Genomic DNA, 19,460 nt, shown 5'->3' with positions numbered 1-19,460 from the left:
CTACCTCCCTCTCACAGTAGGACTGCAGGGATTCTCTACCTCCATCTCACAGTAGGACTGCCGGGATTCTCTACCTCCCTCTCACAGTAGGACTGTCGGGATTCTCTGCCTCCCTCTCACAGTAGGACTGCAGGGATTCTCTGCCTCCATCTCACAGTAGGATGGCTGGGATGGCAGACATGATCCACAACACCAGCTGTTTATCTGGTGAAGATGGAGCTCAGGGTGTTGGCTTGTGGGGAAAATGCTTTATTTACCACTGAGGCATCTTCCTGGTCCTTGTTGCTGCTTTTAAAAATAGAATTTTGGAAAGAGACCTGATGGTGCATATCAGTAATCCCGGCACTCGGGAGTATGAGGCAGGTGGATCACTTTGGGTTTGAGAATATCTAGGCTGTTGTTGGGGGAGAGAGGCTTGTTGGTTCCCGGCTGCCTGGCTGCTCAGCCCCGAAATAATCACACAGAAACTGTATTAAACACTGCTTGGCCCATTAGTGCTAACTTCTTATTGGCTAACTCTTACATTGATTTAACCCATTTCTATTCATCTGTATATTGCCACGTGGCAGTGGCTTACCGGCAAAGTTTCAACATGTCTGACTCTGGCGGCAATGGCGTCTCTTAACTCTACCCTTCTTTCTCCCAGCATTCAGTTCAGTCCTTCCCGCCTACCTAAGTTCTGCCCTATCAACAGGCCAAGGGAGTTTCTTTATCCATTAATGGTAATCACAGCACACAGAGGGGACTCCCACATCAGGCTACATGTTGAGACCTTGTCTCAAAAATCAAAATAAAACAACAACAAAAAATGTTATGAGATCTAGCTCATATTCCTTACACATCACTCACTCAGACAGTGTGCAACCCAGTAGCTTCTGGTTTATTGACAGAGTTGTGCTTTGTTGAAGACTCCGCATCTTGCTGACTCAGACTCTCAGTGGTAGATCATTTGCTTGGAATTTGTGAGGCCTGAGATACAATTCATACAGATAGATAAGGAAGCCAGGGCTGAGAATGTATGTAGATCAGTTGGCAGAGGACTTGCCTGGGTTCAGTCTGCAGCTCTGTATAAACTGGGCATGGTGACACACACCTATAATCTCAGGAAGTGGAGGCAGGAGGATCATCCCTAGCTACATAACAAGTGTGAAAACGGCCTGAGCTACATGAGACATTGTGTCATAAAAGGAAAAGAAGGCCCTGCATCCCCAGCCATACCCTGTCACCACACTCTTGTCCCAGCCTTAGGTACAGAGCTATCTGCTTTATATATTTTTTTATTTTTTATTTTATGTGTATGAGTGTTCTGTTTAATGTATGTATGGACATCATATGTGTTCCTGGTGCCCATAGAGGACAGAAGAGGGTGTCATATCTCCAGATCTGGAGTTATAGGTGAGTGCCGGGAACTGAACCCATGTCCTCTGTAAGAGAAAAGTTGTTTACTTCCTGGCTCTTCATTTGGCTGTCCCAGATACGGCATAGAAATGGAATCATGAGATGAGTCCCGATGGGTCTGACTTCTGTCACCCATATGAGGTTTACAGAGTTCAGCCACAAGGTAACATGACATTTTGTAGTGGTGTAGGATGGCATCTCATGGAAAAGCCATACCTTAAGACTTCTCTGGCTGAGACCGCAGAAGGGATGAGTTATTGTTCATGTGCCACTCTTGTAACTAAGAACAATGTTACAGGGTCCAAGACACCCTCAGAGACTGTCTTGGTCCTACCAAAGTGGCCTTTGGCGATGTAGTGGCCATATGAGTTCTAGACCACCGAGGGGAACATTCTAGATGGCAGCACCAGCTCCCTGGTTTGCAGGGCACAGCTGCCCATCACTTAGTCATCTGCTGGTCTTCTTCCTTGGCTTGGGCCGACACAGTGGCTCCTCCCTCTGCTTGGCTGTCACGGAGCAGAAGTTCCTAGGAGGATGGAGACAGGGAGAGCTATTCGCCTTTTATTTTCTCTTCTTCTGTTGGCAGACAGATTGTTGCTGATCCAGGGCCACCTTGACTAGTGCCGCTGTGAACGCTTGTGTGAGCTTTGCTGTGGGTTGGGCTCTCCGGTTTCCAAGCCCAGAGCACCATCATTGCAGTTTCTCTCACCTCTTCTTCACTTTGGTCGCTTGGTGACACACCTCTAGCATGCCGGTTCCTTATGAACCTTCTGTATGAGTGGGGTAGCTCCACCCATCAGGCTCCACAGAATGGCCTCCAGCCTTCCTCAAGCTCCAGAATGGCCCCTTTCTTTCTAGCATCGGGAGCCCCTTTGTTCCACAGGGAGCACTGTCCACTCAAGAGCAGGTCAGAGGTTAGGAGTGTAATTTATTGGTAGTATTTGTCTCACTGGCATGAGACCCCAGATTCCATTCCCAGCACTATCTTAGAAAAAGTGTGGAGGAGTAGATCAAATTGTTCCGAACGCTACCCAGGAACCCGGTGTGTAGGAACCAGTGTGATTGGCTGCACACTGAGATCAGGTAAGGCCTCACCGGTTCCAAGCCGACCCACCCACCACGTGTGCTGGGCTTTTGACAGAACAGTGGCTCCAGCAAGGGCCAGACAGTACCCGCAGCCACGGCAACTGATCTCTCCTGTCCCTCTGTCCTTCTGCCACAGCTCCAAACACGGGTGACACCATTTTACACATCTGAAGTCTTGGTCTTTGATTTGAGTGTCCCCCTCCCTTCCTCCCTCCCTCTCTCCATCTTCTCCCCAGACACTACACCCCTGAGCTGCACTCCGCTCTCTTTCAGCTAACTGCACGGTGAACACGTGACCTGGTACTCAGTGGCGGAATTTATTCCTCTGAATTCAGCTTCTACGATCATCCGTCCATTCCGATAATTCAGATATGGTGGGACACGGCGGAGGGAGCTGTTAGCTCTTCCAGGGCAGGCCAAGAGGGCCTCAGAAGTATCTGAGAAAACTTGAAGAATAGATAGGAGCCTGCCATGTGGGGAAGAAAGCATGGGGCCTGATTAGGAAACAGTATTTGGGAGAGCGTGGGAAGTCGAGAGCTGGATGGTTTGGGGCAAAGGTTGGGAGTTAGATGTGGGTAAGTATGGCAGGGAGGGTATGGTGTGTGGTGAGGGCTGGGAAGGCAGGTCGGTCATCAAGATCACAGTGAGGTTTTATTCTGTGGTCACCTCAAGTGTTCAGCTGCGGAGTGACTTGGGCCATCACACCAGCCGAGCTGCTCCAGAACCTTCCTGGAAGCAGTAAGAGGACTCAGTACTGGAGGGACTGTCATCCACATAGGCCACATGCCATGCTGCTGGCCTGGCAAGCCCGGGCAGAGGTACAGCTGGAAGGGGAAGCAGTGGACAGCCCTTGCTCTACTTAAATACTCCCTTCTGCCCCTCCGTCTCCACGGGGTAATTACTGTGTGTTCTCTCAGGGAGCCATTTCCTGAGCCCCGATATCCTCCCTTCTAAATGAGACCATCCAATTAATACTTTCTTCCCTACAGCTAAATGCAGGTTCCAAACCATCACAGCTACTGTTTGGAGGAGGAAACCTCCCCTCCCCGGCTGGCCTTTTGTCTTTGCTAGTTCAGAGTCCCTACGATGGAGTAACACAAACTCTGGATGGTGTTGTCAATGTGGGTCTCCAAGACACCCCCACAGTCAGAGGTTGGGGACAAAGGTCTGAGACTCAGCCAAATGTTGGGTGAGGTGTACCCCAAAGAAAGGGCTAATAAATAATCTCACTCACTCTTGGTCTGCCCTGCTGGCTTTCCATAGCACCTCAGACTCCCGTGCCTAGACCGCCTGGGGAGGAGCCGTGAGGGTTGGTGTCTACCTGCCCTCAGGCCAAGCTGCTTTCAGGCCTAGCCTGGCCTCCTAGCTCCAGGCTTCACACTGCAGACCTCTCTGGTAGCTGTGTTCCCCCTCTGTTCCCTTGCTCTTTTGGGGACCAGAGTTCTCTGACCTGGAGGTCTTTTGGGGAGGACTAAAAAGTAGACCACTTGGAGCAGACAACTGATTCTTTGAAGCTGAACTTGAGGAATTTCCTCAGAAGCAGCATAATGTCCCCATTCTTCCCTTCCTCGGAACCCGCCTCCCACCTACCGGCCCACACACTTTCTCGCCCACCCCAGCCTGCTTCTTGTATCCCTATGAGCGATGGCTACTGCCCAAGTGTTGACTCAGCTCGTGTGCTTCCAGGTCAGAGAGGGACAAGCTAGCCTCTGTCTTCAGGGGCTAGCAGTGGGACCCTGGCCGTGAAACCTTGCCGGTCATTGCAGCCTAACGTAGACCTTCAGCATTCCTGTTGCCACATACCCCTTTTTAAGAATTGTGTGTTGGGGGTATACATGTGTGCTGGTGCCCGTGGGAGCCAGAAGACAACCTATGGCGTCTTCCTCCGGGCCATCTACCTCGAGTTCTGAGATAAGATCTCATTAGCCTGGGGCTTGCCCACTTAGGACTAGGCTGGCCTGCTGGCTCTAGGGATCCTCTGTCTCCCCCTCCCCGTCTTCGGATTCCAGGCTCTCACCAGCCTTTTCAGAGACTTCTGGGGACGGAGTGCTTGTGCTCCTGTGGCAAGGTTGTACTAACTGAGCCATCTTCCCAGCACCTCATCCTGCATCACTATCACTGCATGGAGGACCCAAAACGAGTCCTTCGGTCTGGGTGCCTGTTCCACTTCTGCCCACTTTTTTCTTAAGAGTGATTCAGATTTTGGATCGGACACGCTCCAGTTAGGGTGGCGGGGCAGGGCAGGACCTGTTTGTGTGTATGGATGAGGCGCCATGCGGAATGCGCTCAGCTCTGGTGAAGGACTGGAGTAATTTGAAACTGTGGCTCAGCTGGGACCATATCCCTGCTTCTCTTCGCTTCCTAAACATAGCCCCTCACTCACCTGGAGTATGGCTGTTGACTCTGGCCTGTCTTTGGCAAGAACCTTTGCTCCAGGTCTAGGCCTGTCCCCTTCCAATGCCACAGCAGAGAGGGACAGAGAAAGGGCAGACACTTCTTTTTCTGCCAACTTAGTGCTGCCAGGAACCTGTGAGCTACAGGAGGCCCTGGTGCTGCAAGACCCGGAGGGGTCCCAGATGTCGCCATAGTCTTACTCAGCTGCTTCCCCCAGCCAGAATGTGAAGACCACTATGCATATATAAAGTTTCCTGCCTGTCAGACTGCTGCAGGGCCTTCCATGAGGAAGGGGGGGGGGAGCAGGGCGGGCACAAGCCCTTCCTAGTTCCCTCTGTCACTTCTGCCATTTTGTCCCTCTTGTGCTCCTTGTGCCCACTCCTGTGGAATGCAAGGCAGCTCCCTGCCTGCCCGGAAGGAATGAGGAAGGTGTTGTGTGTATCTGCAGGCATGTGTGCATACTTGACCCATCTGTCGAGTCAGGCCAGCGGGCTGTTGTTAGCTTTCTGTCATGTCTGAGATAACCAACTCGTAAAGCGGGAAGGGTTGCTTTGGCTCACAGTTTCAGAGGTTCAGTCCTAGGCTTCCTTGGCCCAGTTGCTTTGGGCTTCTGGCTGCTGAGTACATCATGGTAGCAAAGGACTGGAAAGTCAAGTAAGACAAAATAGCCGGGACCCCGATATCCCCTTCAGGGGCACAACCCAATGACCTAACTGTGCCCTTCAAGATTCCCCACCGCCTAAAGGTTCTGCCATCTCCCAGAAGCACCATGGGCTGGGAACCAAGCCGTCCATGGAATATACAGGAAGCACTGTGCCCACTTGCCTGCTCTGCTCCAGGGCTGAGCACAGGTCGCTGCTGCTCGCTCATTGTCCCTTCTCCTCCGCACAGTTCCGGGGACATGCCAACCTGCATGTGTTTGAGGACTGGTGTGGCAGCTCTATCCAGCAGCTCAGGAGGAACCTGCACTTCCCACTGTATCCCCACGTAAGTGCCTGCAGGGATGTCTGCGTCCCAGACCATCTGTGTCCCCTCCACCTCATCCCTCCCACCTGCCTCCTTCCCTGCCCCTCCTCAGCCCATTGCAATCTCTATTATTCCTTTGGTCTCGTGGGCCCCCTCATCCTCTGTTTAGAATATCTTGTCTTCTCCCTCCCCGAGGCTCCTGCAGCCTGGCATTCAGTGTAGGCTCTCTTGGTATTTATCCAGGGCCAACATGTCCAGGTGCGCAAGTTGTGCATTGCCCGAGGTCACCCGGACCAAGAACTGAGTGAGACCTGACATTTATAGTGAACGCCACACGCTGTGCCACACCCCTGGTCTCTCATCTCCTGTTCCCTTCCTGGTCTTCCCACTAGTCTTGAGTAGCTCCGACTCAAATCCCTTCAATTCTTCTTCCTGATTCTGAGTAACAGTTCATCTTTCTCGACATAGATCCGCACAACCCTGAGGAAGCTGGCTGTGTCCCCCAAGTGGACCAACTATGGTCTCCGCATATTTGGCTACCTGCACCCTTTTACTGATGGTGAGGCAGCCCCAAAGCCTCATCCTTCTTCCTGCTCTTGAGTACTTCAGGAAGGTTCTAGAAACATATGTTCAAGCTAGGAAAATACATCACACTGAGTCCCTGTTAGCCCATCATCAAGGGAGAGGGGAAACTGAAGCATGGTGAACTCTCACCCAATAGCTTCAGGCTGCCGCCTCTCTCTCTCTTGCAGCTGGAACTGGCTGGTCTCCATAAGTCCTTCTCCATCTTCATATTGCTACCCCAGAATGTAGAGTCCCCCCATAGGCAAAGGTGGGGGGCAGCCAGGCGCCATGAGTGAAGGGAATTAATGCCCAGGCATAATGTAGGCTTTCAGCCCTGGTGCCAGGGCCCTCCTTGACTCACCCAGACACTCTGCCATTGCCCAGGGAAGATCCAGTTTGCCATCGCTGCTGATGACAATGCTGAATTCTGGCTGAGTCATGATGACCAGGTCTCGGGCCTTCAGCTGCTCGCCAGTGTGGGCAAGGTAGGGTCAGCTCAGCCCCTGATTCTCACTGATCCCTGGGGGCAGTCGGTCTTGTAGTACATGAGACTACTGGGGGCCTCCTTAGCCATTAGCACTGCCCGCTTGAAGAAGGGACAGAAGCCACGCATGGTGCTCCACCCTATACCGCAAAGGGCGTGTGAGATGTGGGCGGAGTGGGGATCCGGCCACATCTATCTTTTGAGTTCCGCTGTCCCTCAGCCCCATGCTGAAGATTCCCGCTGGGCTGGTTGTCTATGGGAAGTGGGGGCGGATGTGTGTTGGCCAGCCGTCCTCCCTAACTCCGTCTTCTGTTTCTCTCACTTCTCTTCTTCCTTTCCTCTGTCTTCTCTTCTTCCCTCTCCCTTCTTCCCTCCCCTCTCCGCACACTTCTAGACAGGAAAGGAATGGACAGCCCCCGGAGAGTTTGGGAAATTTCAGAGTCAAATTTCCAAGCCAGTGAGGTGAGTAGGGGAGGGGTCACTGCAGTACCAGGCCAACCAGCACGAGAGAGCCGGAGGGCCTCTCCTCACCCTCTCCACCAGCTTGTGGCTTAGGGTTCCTGTGCCCGAGCGTCCACATGGTCTGCCTACACAGAAGCCGTCTGCCCTGCCCTTCCTTATTTTATAAATTTTTTTTAGATTCTTTTTTGTTGTTGTTGTTTTGTTTGTTTTTTATTTTTTCGAGACAAAGTTTCTCTGTAGCTTTGGAACCTGTCCTGGAACTAACTCTTATAGACGAGGCTGGCCTCGAACTCACAGAGATCCGCCTGCCTCTGCCTCCCGAGTGCTGGGATTAAAGACGTGCACCACCACTTCCTGGATAGTTTCTTTTTTTAAATGAGTATGTTTTGCCTACATGCATATGGGTGTGCCATGTGCGGCCCTGGCACCCTCAGAGGACAGAAGGATTATCTGGAGCTGGTTTTTGTTGTTGTTGTTGTTTTGTTTTGTTTTCCCTGGAACTGGTTTTACAGGTGGTCATAGGCTGCCACGTGGGTGCTGGGAACCGAACATTGGTCCTCCACAAGAGCAGTGCTCACTCTTGTAAGCTATCTCTGCAGCTGCCTTCTTCATTTTAGATGCGGCCACTCAAGCCCAGGGAAGCTTTGTGACTGATGGAAGCCACACACACATTGAGTGGCACTCAAGGTCTCCTTTCGTCCCGCCCTTGCCTTCCCATTTTCTCCAGACCTTGAAATGCTCTCACACAGAAAGACAGCCTCGTGGTTGCTCTGGGACTTAAGAGAGGGATCCAGACAGGGAACTGGAAGGATGCCTTTGAAGTGATCTGGATAAATCAGTGGACTCTGAATCTGGTGCAGCTTCAGCCCGCCACCTGGTGGCTGGCACAGCCACAGGCTGAGCAGACCTAGCTTGCAAACAGCCCTTGCTTTGTGCCAACACTAGTGTGAGCGTTCTGAGTTCTCTCAGTGTCGGGCATGGACCCTAAAGCAAGGCTGCCTGATCCAAATTCCAGCACTGCTTACTACCTGCTGATGTTGGGCAAATTACTAAAGATTATGGGGCCTCTTCCTGACAGCCACGGAGGGTCAGTCAAAGCACCGACCCTCTTGTGGCTCTCCCGTGCAGCAGCTGCTCCCTAAGGCCTATTTCACTGGGTCCCCCAACTGACTTGTGAACTACTTATATTTGGCTTTACAGAAAGAAAGCCAAGGTCAGCTGTCAGGGGTGCATGGGGGGGGGGGTAGTTAAAGGACAAGCTCTTGGGAAGAGAAAAGAGCATCAGGGAGCTTCTAAGTGGGAGAGGTGGACGAGGGGACCAGCTGAGGAGAAGCCCTTTCCTGTCTCCTTCTGCCAGCCTATCAGCCTCCCTCAGGTACTACTTTGAGGTGCTGCACAAACAGAATGACGAGGGCACCGATCACGTGGAGATTGCGGTGAGTGACTTCATTATCCCATCCTCCTATCCCCCTCCTCCCCGCACCCCACACGCCTTTCCCAGCATTCCCTTCCCCATAGCTCTTGAACGCCGTCCCAAATCCAGTGTCCTCCAATGTCTGTGCCCTTCCTCTAATTCTAGTGGAGACGGAATGACCCTGGAGCCAAGTTCACCATCATTGACTCCCCCTCCTTGTCCCTCTTCACAAGTAAGTAGGCTCTGCCTGCCTGGAAGCACATGCCACTCCATTCAGGAGGATGTGGCCCAGGGTGAGGTTGGAGGGGCGGAGAGAAGTTCTGCTACTTAGAACACCTGTATGAAGAAGGTCCAGAGAGAATAAAAGTTCGAGGCACCTTTCAGTTAGGGGGCCTTTACTCTCTAGGGTCAGAAGTTCGTTTAAGAACGTGCTAGACACAGATGTGGTAGTTTCAGATGTGTTGGTTTGGGTTTTTGAAACAGGGTTCTCTCTGTGTAGCCTTGGCAGTCCTGGAACTCCGAGATCTGCCTGCACTAGGGAGGCTGCGGCAGGGGGATCACATATTCAAGGCTATCATATGGAAACTTAAAGATAGACACGGAGCGAGAAATATGTTCAGAGTACAATATATGTGCATCTAAAAAAATTAAATATAGAAAAAGAAATAATACAAAGAGAACCTGCTAGAGCCCTCATCTCTGAAAAATGCCCTTGCCCACCCATGCCTATCATTTTGAATAAAACTACAAGGGACCCTGGGACCATGGGGCTCACTTGAGGTTGACAGTTGATGGACAGCAGACTCAGCATGTTGTACATGTTTATTTGTGCATACATATACATATGTATGTGTATATATGAATGTCACAATAATAATCAAAGACAAAGAGGTTATCAATTTGAAAGTGGAGGTCTTGGGAGGGCCTGAAGGGAGAAACAGGAAGGGAGAAAGCAATGTAATTCTACTATAATTAAACATGTATTTATAATTAAAAATACATGTGGTAGTGGCACATGACTTTAATCCCAGCACTCAGGAGGCAGAGGCAGGAGGACCTCTGAGTTCGAAGCCAGCCTGGTCTCCAGAGCTGCTGGGTACCAGCTCCAGCAGAGGTCAGGACTTTGAGAAGAGTGGATGTAGCAGGTGATATAAAGAAGCTGCACCAGACAGCAATTTGAATCTTTTTCTGAGCCTCTAGGAATATATTATTTATCACTGCACTTGGGAGGCCACCTACAGGAGAGAATATGTGTATATCTCTCTCTTCCCAGGGCCACATAGTTTATTTTCATATCTTACAATATTAATCTATATTTGCATTTCAAAAATATCTAATATGTGACTATTTTCCCAACATGAATAAACGCATCCTAAAATTATACAATAATTGTAATCATAAAATCCAATGATCACAGATCCAGGAGCAAGTAAACAAAATTTAACTAAGCAGAGGAGGAGAGGCCTTTAATATTTCCTCATGGCTAGATAGTTTAGAATCTAAAAGGGTGATTTTTAACGTGTAATAAGCAAAGCAAAAATTTTCATCAAATTATACTATAATCTATATTAAAACTTTATATATGTCCTTATTTATATAGCAAATATAATTTCTACAATACTCTTTTTATTTTTATAATCTCTTAATGATTAATTTACAGTGTAAAATCATATCCTTTTGTCTTGACTTTTAGTATTTAAATTTGCATTTTATATTTATAAAAGCATTAATACCTTCACTACAAAGTAAGCAGAAAATGTTCCCAAACTCACCTGTGATTTTGTTCTTTCCCCTTCTTTGGAGGCTAGCTAGAACATCCTGCTCAGCCATTTCACCCATACTGATACTTTGAAATGTGTAGGCTCTGTTATTTTTTTTTTAAATAAGTTTATTTATCTTATTCCCTTTCCCAAGCCATCTCAGACCATTTATATTTTGAGGACAAAGGGAAACAAGTCAGTAAATCCAGAGACCACTGTACAAATGATTTCATTTTTAAGTACTAAATCTAACGGAGGAAGTGGAGCGGTCTCCACTCAACCAGAAACCAGAACTCCATCCCGCAGCTTCTTCAGCCAAGCAGCAATCGTGATGCTGAGTGGCACCACCACAGAGCGAACTCCAGGAAGCCAGGAATGTTACACAGAGAAACCCTGTTTCAAAAAAAAAAAAAGTACGTTATTTTAAAAAAGGTTGACAAATAGAGCCAGTCTTTTTGTGCTATGGCTCTTACTCAGTCAAGACCACAAAGAGAAATTATCATCTACTTATTTTTTTTCCCAAGACAGAGTTTCTTTGTGTACTCTCGCTGTCCTGGAACTCAGTGGCCTCGAACTCAGAGATTCACCTGCCTCTGACTCCTGAGTGCTGAGATTAAAGGTGTGCTCCCCCACAGCCCAGCTCAAAACTGTCGTCTTCTTTAAATTTGCAGAATGTGAACTTTTTGGTTCTTTTCACTGTTTTTCATTGTCTCGGCATGACTGGTACTCCAAGGCCCCACTAAAAAGTAAAAATGACTATGCTTGGTGGTACACCCTGTAATCTCAGCACTCAGGAAGCTGATGTAAGAGGATCTTGAGTTCAAGGCCAACGTGCACTACACATCAAGCCTCTGACTCAAGAAAAAAAATGAAAACAAATAAAAATGTTGAGCCAGGTGGTAGTGGCGCACATCTTTAATCCCAGCATTTGGGTGTCCTAGGCACACAGATCTCTAAGTTCAAGGCCAACCTGGTCTCCAGAGTGAGTTTCAGGAAACTCTTGTCTCAAAAAACCACCACCACCAATAATAATAAAATAATAATAATAATAATAAATGTCAGAGCTGGGTTGCGACTTGGTAGTAGAACACTTGCCTAGCATGTACAATATCCTGGTTTTCACCCCCAGTTCAGAAAAAAGTTAAAATTAAAAGTAACATCTTCAGCAGGTGGTGTTCGCACACACCTTTAATCCCAGCACTCAAGGCAGAGGCAGGTGGGTCTTTGTGAGTTCGAGGCCAGCGTGGTCTACAAAGCAGGTTCCAGGACAGTCAAGACTGTTACACAGAGAAATCTTATCTTGAAAAACAAAACAAAACAAAAAAAAAGCACTTACTGCTCCTCAGAGGCTGAGTTTAGTTCTTAGCATGCGTATCAGGTCAGGCACAGTTAACTGTCACACCAGAGCCAAGAGATGGGATGCCCTCTTCTGGCCTTCCCAGGCATATGCCCATATGGCATGTATTCACATGGACAGACATACAAACATATAAATAAAAGTAAAAATAAGTCTTGGGCCAGATGTAGTGTCATATGCCTTTAATCTCAGCACTCAAGAGCCAGAGGTAGGCAGATCTCTGTGAGTTTAAGGCCATCCTGGTTTATATAGTGAGGTAAAGAACAGTCAGGGCTACATGGTGAGACCCTGTCTTGAGAACCAAATACACTTATTTAGAAAGATTAAACTTTGGCTGAATATTTGATGTTGTAGAATAGGGAACATCTTCCAGGTTTTTTTTTTTTCAAGTAATCAATATTGTAAGTGTGTGTGTGCCAGAGAAGGTGTCAGGTGTCCTGCTATATTGCTCCCACTTGATTCCCGGAAGACAGGGTCTCTCAGTGGAACTGAAGCTACTGTTTTGGCCAGGCTGGCTGGCGAGTGAGTCCCTGGGAACTACCTATTTTTGTTCCACAGCACCGGGGCTACAGGCGATGCCCAGCTTTTATGTGGATTCTGAGATTCAAAGTCATGTTTGTGAAGCAGACATGCTTACTCACTGAGGTATATCCTCAGCCCCTTGGTCAATATTTTAATTTTATAATCACCAATGCTGAGAGCCCTGCTTTCAGCATATATAAGTGATACAAACTAGAAGTTATGTTAAGGACCATTTTGGAAATTCTTTCCTAATTCTAAGCCAAAATTCACTTAACAGCTTTTCAAAATGCTGGCATTCCTGTTTCCTATCATTGGTCTGTTATGTGTCTATAAGAGCATCAAACTTTACATGCACCTTAAAAACACCATCTTATAGCATACAAAAGTCTTGAACCCAAGCCATGCTGTTTCAGGAATTGCCCACTGGCATTGCTAGGTGTGTGACTGAGTGTATTATTGTTGTATGAACCAAGGCTACAAAACCTTCCCCTTTTGTCTAAATAAGAGGGTTCTAAATCTAAAACAAAACTATACAATAAGTATAGCTCAATTGGTAGAGCTTGAGACTCTTAATGTCAGAGTCGTGGGTTCAAGCCTCAGGCAAGAGTGGTTTCTTGCCCAAACAACTAGCCTTGTCACATTGAAGGCAAATTCCATAATGAGTTTCTTTAGTGCCCATCAGCCTCTCTAAAGTAATTGGTACTGCCAGAAGCAGACATGTCTCACTGTTGAGAAAAGTCTAAGTTCTTAAAACATTTTAAATGCCATATTCTGTAGGTCTTAGAAAGGTTTAAAGAATACCTATCCATCTGAAATATATCTCTGACATCTAGAAAACCTAACACGACTACAGTTTGACTATTATAGATGACTATCTATTAATCCATAATTTTAATTATATATTACATTTTCAAATGAGCTGTATAAACATAATACCTTAGAGTATTAATATACATAGAACAAAATTGTCCTTAAATTTGTATCAGTAAATCAAAGACCATACCAATGTAAAGTATTCATTCAATGTAAGCTTTTTATTTCTTTAGGAAGATCTTGACTGTGACTATTAACCATTTATAATCAACCTCCTTTAAATGAAAACAAATGTTTATAAAAAATCATTTTTGAAATTTGGTTGTTGTTTTTGCCAAACTGCTTTTTGCTAATTGGGGGTGCTGTCAATCAGGTCTTTTATCAGGTATCCTGTGTGGTTGGTCCACCTTATCCAGCAGTCCTGAAGCTGTCATGGATGTTGGACCAACTGGGCCATCGCTTCAGGGGGTCTTGTTTGATCAAACCATATTAGTTAGTTGGTAAGGAATCCACAGCTTTTTATCTTCTATAGAAACAAAAGCAGAACCTGTTTTCCAAACTAACATGTCCTTAGATTTAAATTTTGAAGTCAATATACCTTTAAAATATATATGTTGGTTTAGATTAGCAGCCTGTACAATGAAATGTCTTTCTGTAGTCAGCTCATTGATAGTGAAAAATTCAAAGAAAACACAATAAGATATATAATCTAGATTCTTTTCTTTTTTTCTTTTTTTTTGTTTTTTCGAGACAGGGTTTCTCTGTAGCTTTGGAGCCTGTCCTGGAACTCCCTTTGTAGACCAGGCTGGCCTTGAACTCACAGAGATCTGCCTGCCTCTGCCTCCCAAGTGCTGGGATTAAAGGCGTGCGCTACCACCGCCCAGCTATAATCTAGATTCTTTGTGTATTTTTCACTTTTATGTGCCTTTTTTAAAATTTTGGGGGGTTTTGAGACAGTATTTCTCTGTAGCCCTGGCTGTCCTGGATCTTGCTCTGTAGGCCAGGCTGCCCTTGAATTCACAGAGATTCACCTGCCTCTGCCTCCCAAGTGCTGGGATTAAAGTTGTGTGCCACCATGTTTGTCTAGAATTCTTTTTTTTTTTCTTTTTTTAAAGCTTTCTCGGGCTTTATGTGGAAATTTTTGCCAAACTTTTGGGCACCTGAAGGTCAGAAAATCAAAACAGCCAGCCACTCACCTCTACCTTAGTCTGAAATGGTGGTCGTGCCTCCAGAAATCTCAGAATGAGACTGTGTGTGAGAGCTGTCTCTTCCCATTTTATATTCCTCTCTAGGGCAGGGGATTAAAGGCATGTACCACTACCACCTGGTTTCTATGGCAAACTAGTGTGGCTACTGGGATTAAAGGTGTATGTCATCACTGCCTGGTCAGTCAGGCTGACTGGGGAGCTGTTTTACTCTAATCTTCAGGCAAGCTTTATTTATTAAAATACAAATGAAATATCACTACAGCCATGAGACTGTAGCTTACTGGTAATGTTCTGGCATATTTTTTCCTTTGACACCTACATGGTGTCTCTTTGACTCCACCTACTTTCTCTATATATCTCTGTTCAGATTTCCTGCCTGGCTTTATTCTGCTGAGCCATTGGCTAAAACACCTTTATTCATCAACCAATAAAAGCAACACATATACAGAAGGATTTCCCACATCAGTAAAGAATTTTGAGGAGGAAAGGTGTCTTTTTCTAGTCTATGCAAAATCATGATATGCTCTGGCCATGAGGTGAAGCAGGTTCACAGGGAGCCAGCTAAACCCACAAGTTTTGGGGCATCCAAGGGCAAGGGTTTAGGCAGGGGCTCCGGCACAGCTTAGACTTTACCTACAGGAATGCGGAGGCTGTGCCTGAGCTCCTCCACCTGTCCATCAAAGCACACTCGATTCTGTGAGGTCCAACAGCTTCTTCTGTTCTCTTCTCCCTGGGCACAGATGAGACCACCCTAAGGATGGATGAGGTGGGCCACATCCCACAGACAGCAGCAAGTCACGTGAGCTCCTCCAACACTCCTCCCAGGGATGAGCAACCACCAGCTGACATGCTGCGGCCTGACCCTCGGGACACCCTCTATCGAGGTAAGTCCTTGGTGAGGGTCTGCATGAGCTGGGTTCTCTCTGTTGATGGACAAGATGCAGGAGACCTGTCTATTCTATCGTTGGCCCAAAATCACAAAATCTTTTCCCCTTTGAAGTGTAAAACATAGCATACAGACCAAAATTGCAGGAGTAGTTCTATCTGATTTATGATTCTACAAATCATAGAGTGATTGTCTAACCCCCATCCCAGACCAGAAATGGAATGAGAGTCCAGATTTCCCTGCACAGTCCTCTCTGGCCACAAATGCCGGCCTGTGGAATAGCTCAGTCTTTTGGTTTGATGCTGAGGATGGAATCTGGGACCTTGAGCTGAGTGATCATGTGCCCTGCCACGGAGCACACCCCCAGCTGGTTGTGTTCACATCTTAAGCTGACAGTGTTCCCTGTTTCTTCCCTTTGACATAGAAAGTGGCAGCCAGATGTGTCACCTTTCTACAGTCCCAGCAGTCAGGAGGATGAGGCAGGAAGATCCTGAGCTTGTGACCGTGGCAGACCCTGTCTCAGAAAAACGAAACCAAAGAATAGCGAAAGCTGGCCCATGGGAGGAAGGGAGGAAATCTAGGTGATGGGAGTGTGCTGAGGTGGAGCCTCATGGCCCCTTGGAGTGTCACTGGACAGTTACCCAATTGTGCCGTCCCTGCCCCCACCACTGAACAGTAGTGGCAGCCTCATTGTGGCAGACTCAGCTGATAGACATGGATTGGCACCACAGTTGTCACCATGACTACAGTTGGAGGCTGCTCTGGTGGAAGACATCAGGTCTCTCCCACCAAGAAGCCTTTGAGATTCTAAGATATTTGTGTTCTCACTTCTACACACACTCCAATCTTCTTCCCTTCTGTTCTCAGTGCCTCTGATCCCCAAGTCCCATCTGCGCCATGTCCTGCCTGATTGTCCCTACAAACCCAGCTACCTGGTAGATGGGCTTCCGCTACAGCGCTATCAAGGCCTCCGCTTTGTAAGTCGTGCCCCTAGACCAGAGAGGACAGGGGAAGGCTTGCTGCCTATGGCTGGGGTGCAGGGGATGGGAGATGGGCTAAAGCTGACTCTGTGCCTCCTGTGCCCAAGCCAGCAGACAGGATGGTCTCTCATTCCTGGATGTGCACACTAGGGTGGACTGTCCTGTAGAACCTGAAGATAGATGCCCTGCCTTCGAATCTGTCTCTCCCCCAGTTCTTTAGCCTGGTGACTCTGCTCCAAGGGCCACACAAACCCTGTCCTGTCTGCTCAGTCCAGCAACTGGGTAGCCAGTGACATTTTAAACTCACTGACAAGATGCTTGAGATAATGTACTAGATGTGGGTGGTAGCTTTATCTGTGTGGAGAGTGGAGGAGCAGAAAGAACGTGAACCACCTAGAGATGAAGATGGAGGACCGGAGGCAAGAAGGAAGTGGTCAAGAGTCATGGTCAGGCCAGGGAGTGTGGGCCATGATTGAGGACATTCTTGGTGGTGGTGAGCTCAGGCTGTGTTTAAGGGGCAAAGGGAATGGATTGTAGGAAGGGCACAGTGCTGAGAGAGTTAGTGGGTAAAGACAGGCTCCAGAATGGAAGAAGGGGATCGGGTGGCAAAAGGAAGAGGGAACGGTCTTGGTGACAACTAAGGGAGACAGATGGCCCAGGGAACCCAAAAGATCAGGCCTGAGAACGCTGGAGTCTGGACTGCATAGTTGGATGTGACGTTCAACTCCGTAGCAGCCCTTCCCCATCCAGTGCGGCTCATTCTAGGCTGGTTCCTCCCCAGGATTCTCCCCCTCACACACTCATGTCTCCTCTGCTTTCAGGTTCATCTGTCCTTTGTTTATCCCAATGACTATACCCGTTTGAGCCACATGGAGACCCACAATAAATGCTTCTACCATGAAAGTGCCTACGACCAGGACAGGTGTGTGGCGCTGAATGGGAAAAGTGGAGGTTCTTTTGGGGGCTCCGTAGGAGTCAGGAGACTGCCTAGGCTGCAGGGGCCCCTTCACACTGAGGAGTTCTGGGCACCCCTCACGTGCACCTGTGTGGATGTACCCTCACAGAACAGACTGTCACAGCTCCTTTCTCCACTCGTGCCCAGGTGGAACCTGTAAGGAGTCTGGTGTGTGTACACATGTCTCTTCCTCCTACAGGTCCAGCTTCCAGGAGTATATCAAGATAGACAAGCCAGGGAAAGAGGGCCTGGAACAGCCAGGTACAGAGGCGAATGTGGCTAAGGCTGCCAGGGCGCACCTAGCTGCAGGTGCCGGTGGTCTCTTTCTAGGGAACATTCTAATATAGCCTTGCACGGGGAGTTTGGCATGCAAATCCTCCTGATCAGTCCCTCATCACAATCCAGGGAGGAGGAGCTTAGCATGCAAATCCTCCTGATCAATCCCTCATCACAATCCAGGGAAGCATGCTCTAGAGAGACCCTGTGTTGCTGTGGCCTTCCTTCATGAGGGACCAGGGATGGCTGAGGTCACTTGTTGAGTCCTAAATGGTGCTGGTGCTTGAGGTGTTTTATATCACTTGGCCCGCAACCTTTTAGAGGTTGGGGTTTGTTTGTTTTAAACTTTTATTTATTTGCATATGTGCTTTTTTTTTTTTAAGACAAACTCTCATGCAGGCATTCAGGATAGCCTGGAACTTGCTGTGTAGACCAGGCTAGACTCAACTTTGCTACAATCCTCCTGTCTCTACCTTCCAAGTGTTGTGATTATAGGCATGCACACCTCCATACTGCCCATCAGCCTTCATGTACATAGCAAAACTGGGGTGACGGAGGTGGAGTAACTTGTGCAGGGCCACTCAGCAAACGACCCCCACCTGGACCCCCTTGGTATTGTCACATATGTAACCATCTGCTGCTTGTGTCTTTTGGGAAGAATAGAAACCTCCTGAAATGAGGACTGATTCTTGACAGGTTTTGAGGATGGCCTTCTAGAAGAATCCCAGTATGAAGATGTAGCAGAGGAGATCCCCGCCTCCCGAGACGAGGACGCTGGGACTCTAGGGAGGAAACCACAGACTACTCCCACCCCGGGGCTGGGCGTCACTGACTACCACCTCCGGAAGCTCTTGGCTCATCCGCAGAGCGGCCCACTGGTGCCTTTTCCCAAATACAACTCTACACCTCCCTTTCCAACAAGGGCAAGTGACATCCTGGACCAGCAGCCAGAGAAAAGGAAGGGGAAAAGAAGCCCTGTGCCCAACCATGATGTGTCTCATTCTGACAAGGGGATCCTGAAGAACCTGCCTCTCATTCCAAGAGCCCGATCCACTGCGGACAGTCCCGGGAAGACTCTGGAGCAGTCTCAGTGGCTGAATCAAGTGGAATCTTTTATTGCTGAGCAGAGACGGGCTGACAGGCTGGAGCCCCAAGCTCCCGCTCCCAGCAGGGGCTGGCATGGGGAGGAGGAAGTGGTGGTAGCGGCAGGCCAGGAAGGAGAAGTGGAGGAAGAGGAAGAGGGGGAAGAAGAGGAGGAAGACATGAGCGAGGCGTTTGAATATGTACCTGTGTTTGACCCAGTGGTGAACTGGGACCAGACCTTCAGTGCTCAGAACCTCGACTTCCAAGCCCTGAGGACTGACTGGATTGATCTGAGCTGTAACACATCTGGCAACCTGCTGCTTCCAGAGCAGGAGGCCCTGGAAGTCACACGGGTCTTCCTGAGAAAGCTCAGCCAGAGGACCCGGGGGTAAGGTAAAGGGCTCCCCTGGGGCTGGGGCGAGGGTAGACAGCAGCCGCTGCCCTCGGGGAGCCCCGACCTGCGGGCTGAAAGCAGGGTTCCTGCTACAGGAGTAGCAAACCTTTGCTGGTATTCTGGGGTGTGAGAAGGTTGTGCGGCTCTACCCTGACTGGAGCTGAGGACTAGCAAGGCTTGGTAGACTGGCATCTGCCCTCTGAGAGGGAGCTTGGGGACAGAGAAGCAAAGCAGGCTGAAAACATAAGTCACAGCCTCAGATGGAGCTTAGAGGGCGTGGCTAGAGCCCTGCTGTCCCTCACGTCCCCTTTCCTCCCCCCCTCCGTTATACCCTCTCTTACTTCATATGTTCATTTGTTTAATCAATCAAGATTTTCAGAGAAGCCCGGCGGTGGTGGCACACGCCTTTAATCCCAGCACTTGGGAGGCAGAGGCAGGCGGATCTCTGTGAGTTCGAG

At 48.5% G+C, this 19,460-nt stretch overlaps 1 protein-coding gene across 1 annotated transcript in view; it reads left to right on the top strand.

Moving 5' to 3' along the window:
• B4galnt3 (beta-1,4-N-acetyl-galactosaminyltransferase 3) overlaps positions 1 to 19,460 on the top strand; it is a 107,680-nt gene that overhangs the window by 77,936 nt on the left and 10,284 nt on the right. The window contains exons 4-14 of the mRNA XM_005365137.2: positions 5,770 to 5,865; positions 6,313 to 6,403; positions 6,793 to 6,893; positions 7,287 to 7,354; positions 8,712 to 8,790; positions 8,934 to 9,000; positions 15,169 to 15,312; positions 16,182 to 16,291; positions 17,116 to 17,216; positions 17,449 to 17,510; positions 18,222 to 18,996. Coding sequence (XP_005365194.1) covers positions 5,770 to 5,865; positions 6,313 to 6,403; positions 6,793 to 6,893; positions 7,287 to 7,354; positions 8,712 to 8,790; positions 8,934 to 9,000; positions 15,169 to 15,312; positions 16,182 to 16,291; positions 17,116 to 17,216; positions 17,449 to 17,510; positions 18,222 to 18,996 — 1,694 coding nt within the window. The remainder of the gene's footprint in view (positions 1 to 5,769; positions 5,866 to 6,312; positions 6,404 to 6,792; positions 6,894 to 7,286; positions 7,355 to 8,711; positions 8,791 to 8,933; positions 9,001 to 15,168; positions 15,313 to 16,181; positions 16,292 to 17,115; positions 17,217 to 17,448; positions 17,511 to 18,221; positions 18,997 to 19,460) is intronic.

Source organism: Microtus ochrogaster, unplaced genomic scaffold (assembly GCF_000317375.1).
Source record: "Microtus ochrogaster isolate Prairie Vole_2 unplaced genomic scaffold, MicOch1.0 UNK1, whole genome shotgun sequence".
NCBI lineage: Eukaryota > Metazoa > Chordata > Mammalia > Rodentia > Cricetidae > Microtus > Microtus ochrogaster.
The sequence above is the reverse complement of the archived record's forward strand: the minus strand, read 5'-3'. Positions and strand labels throughout refer to the sequence as shown.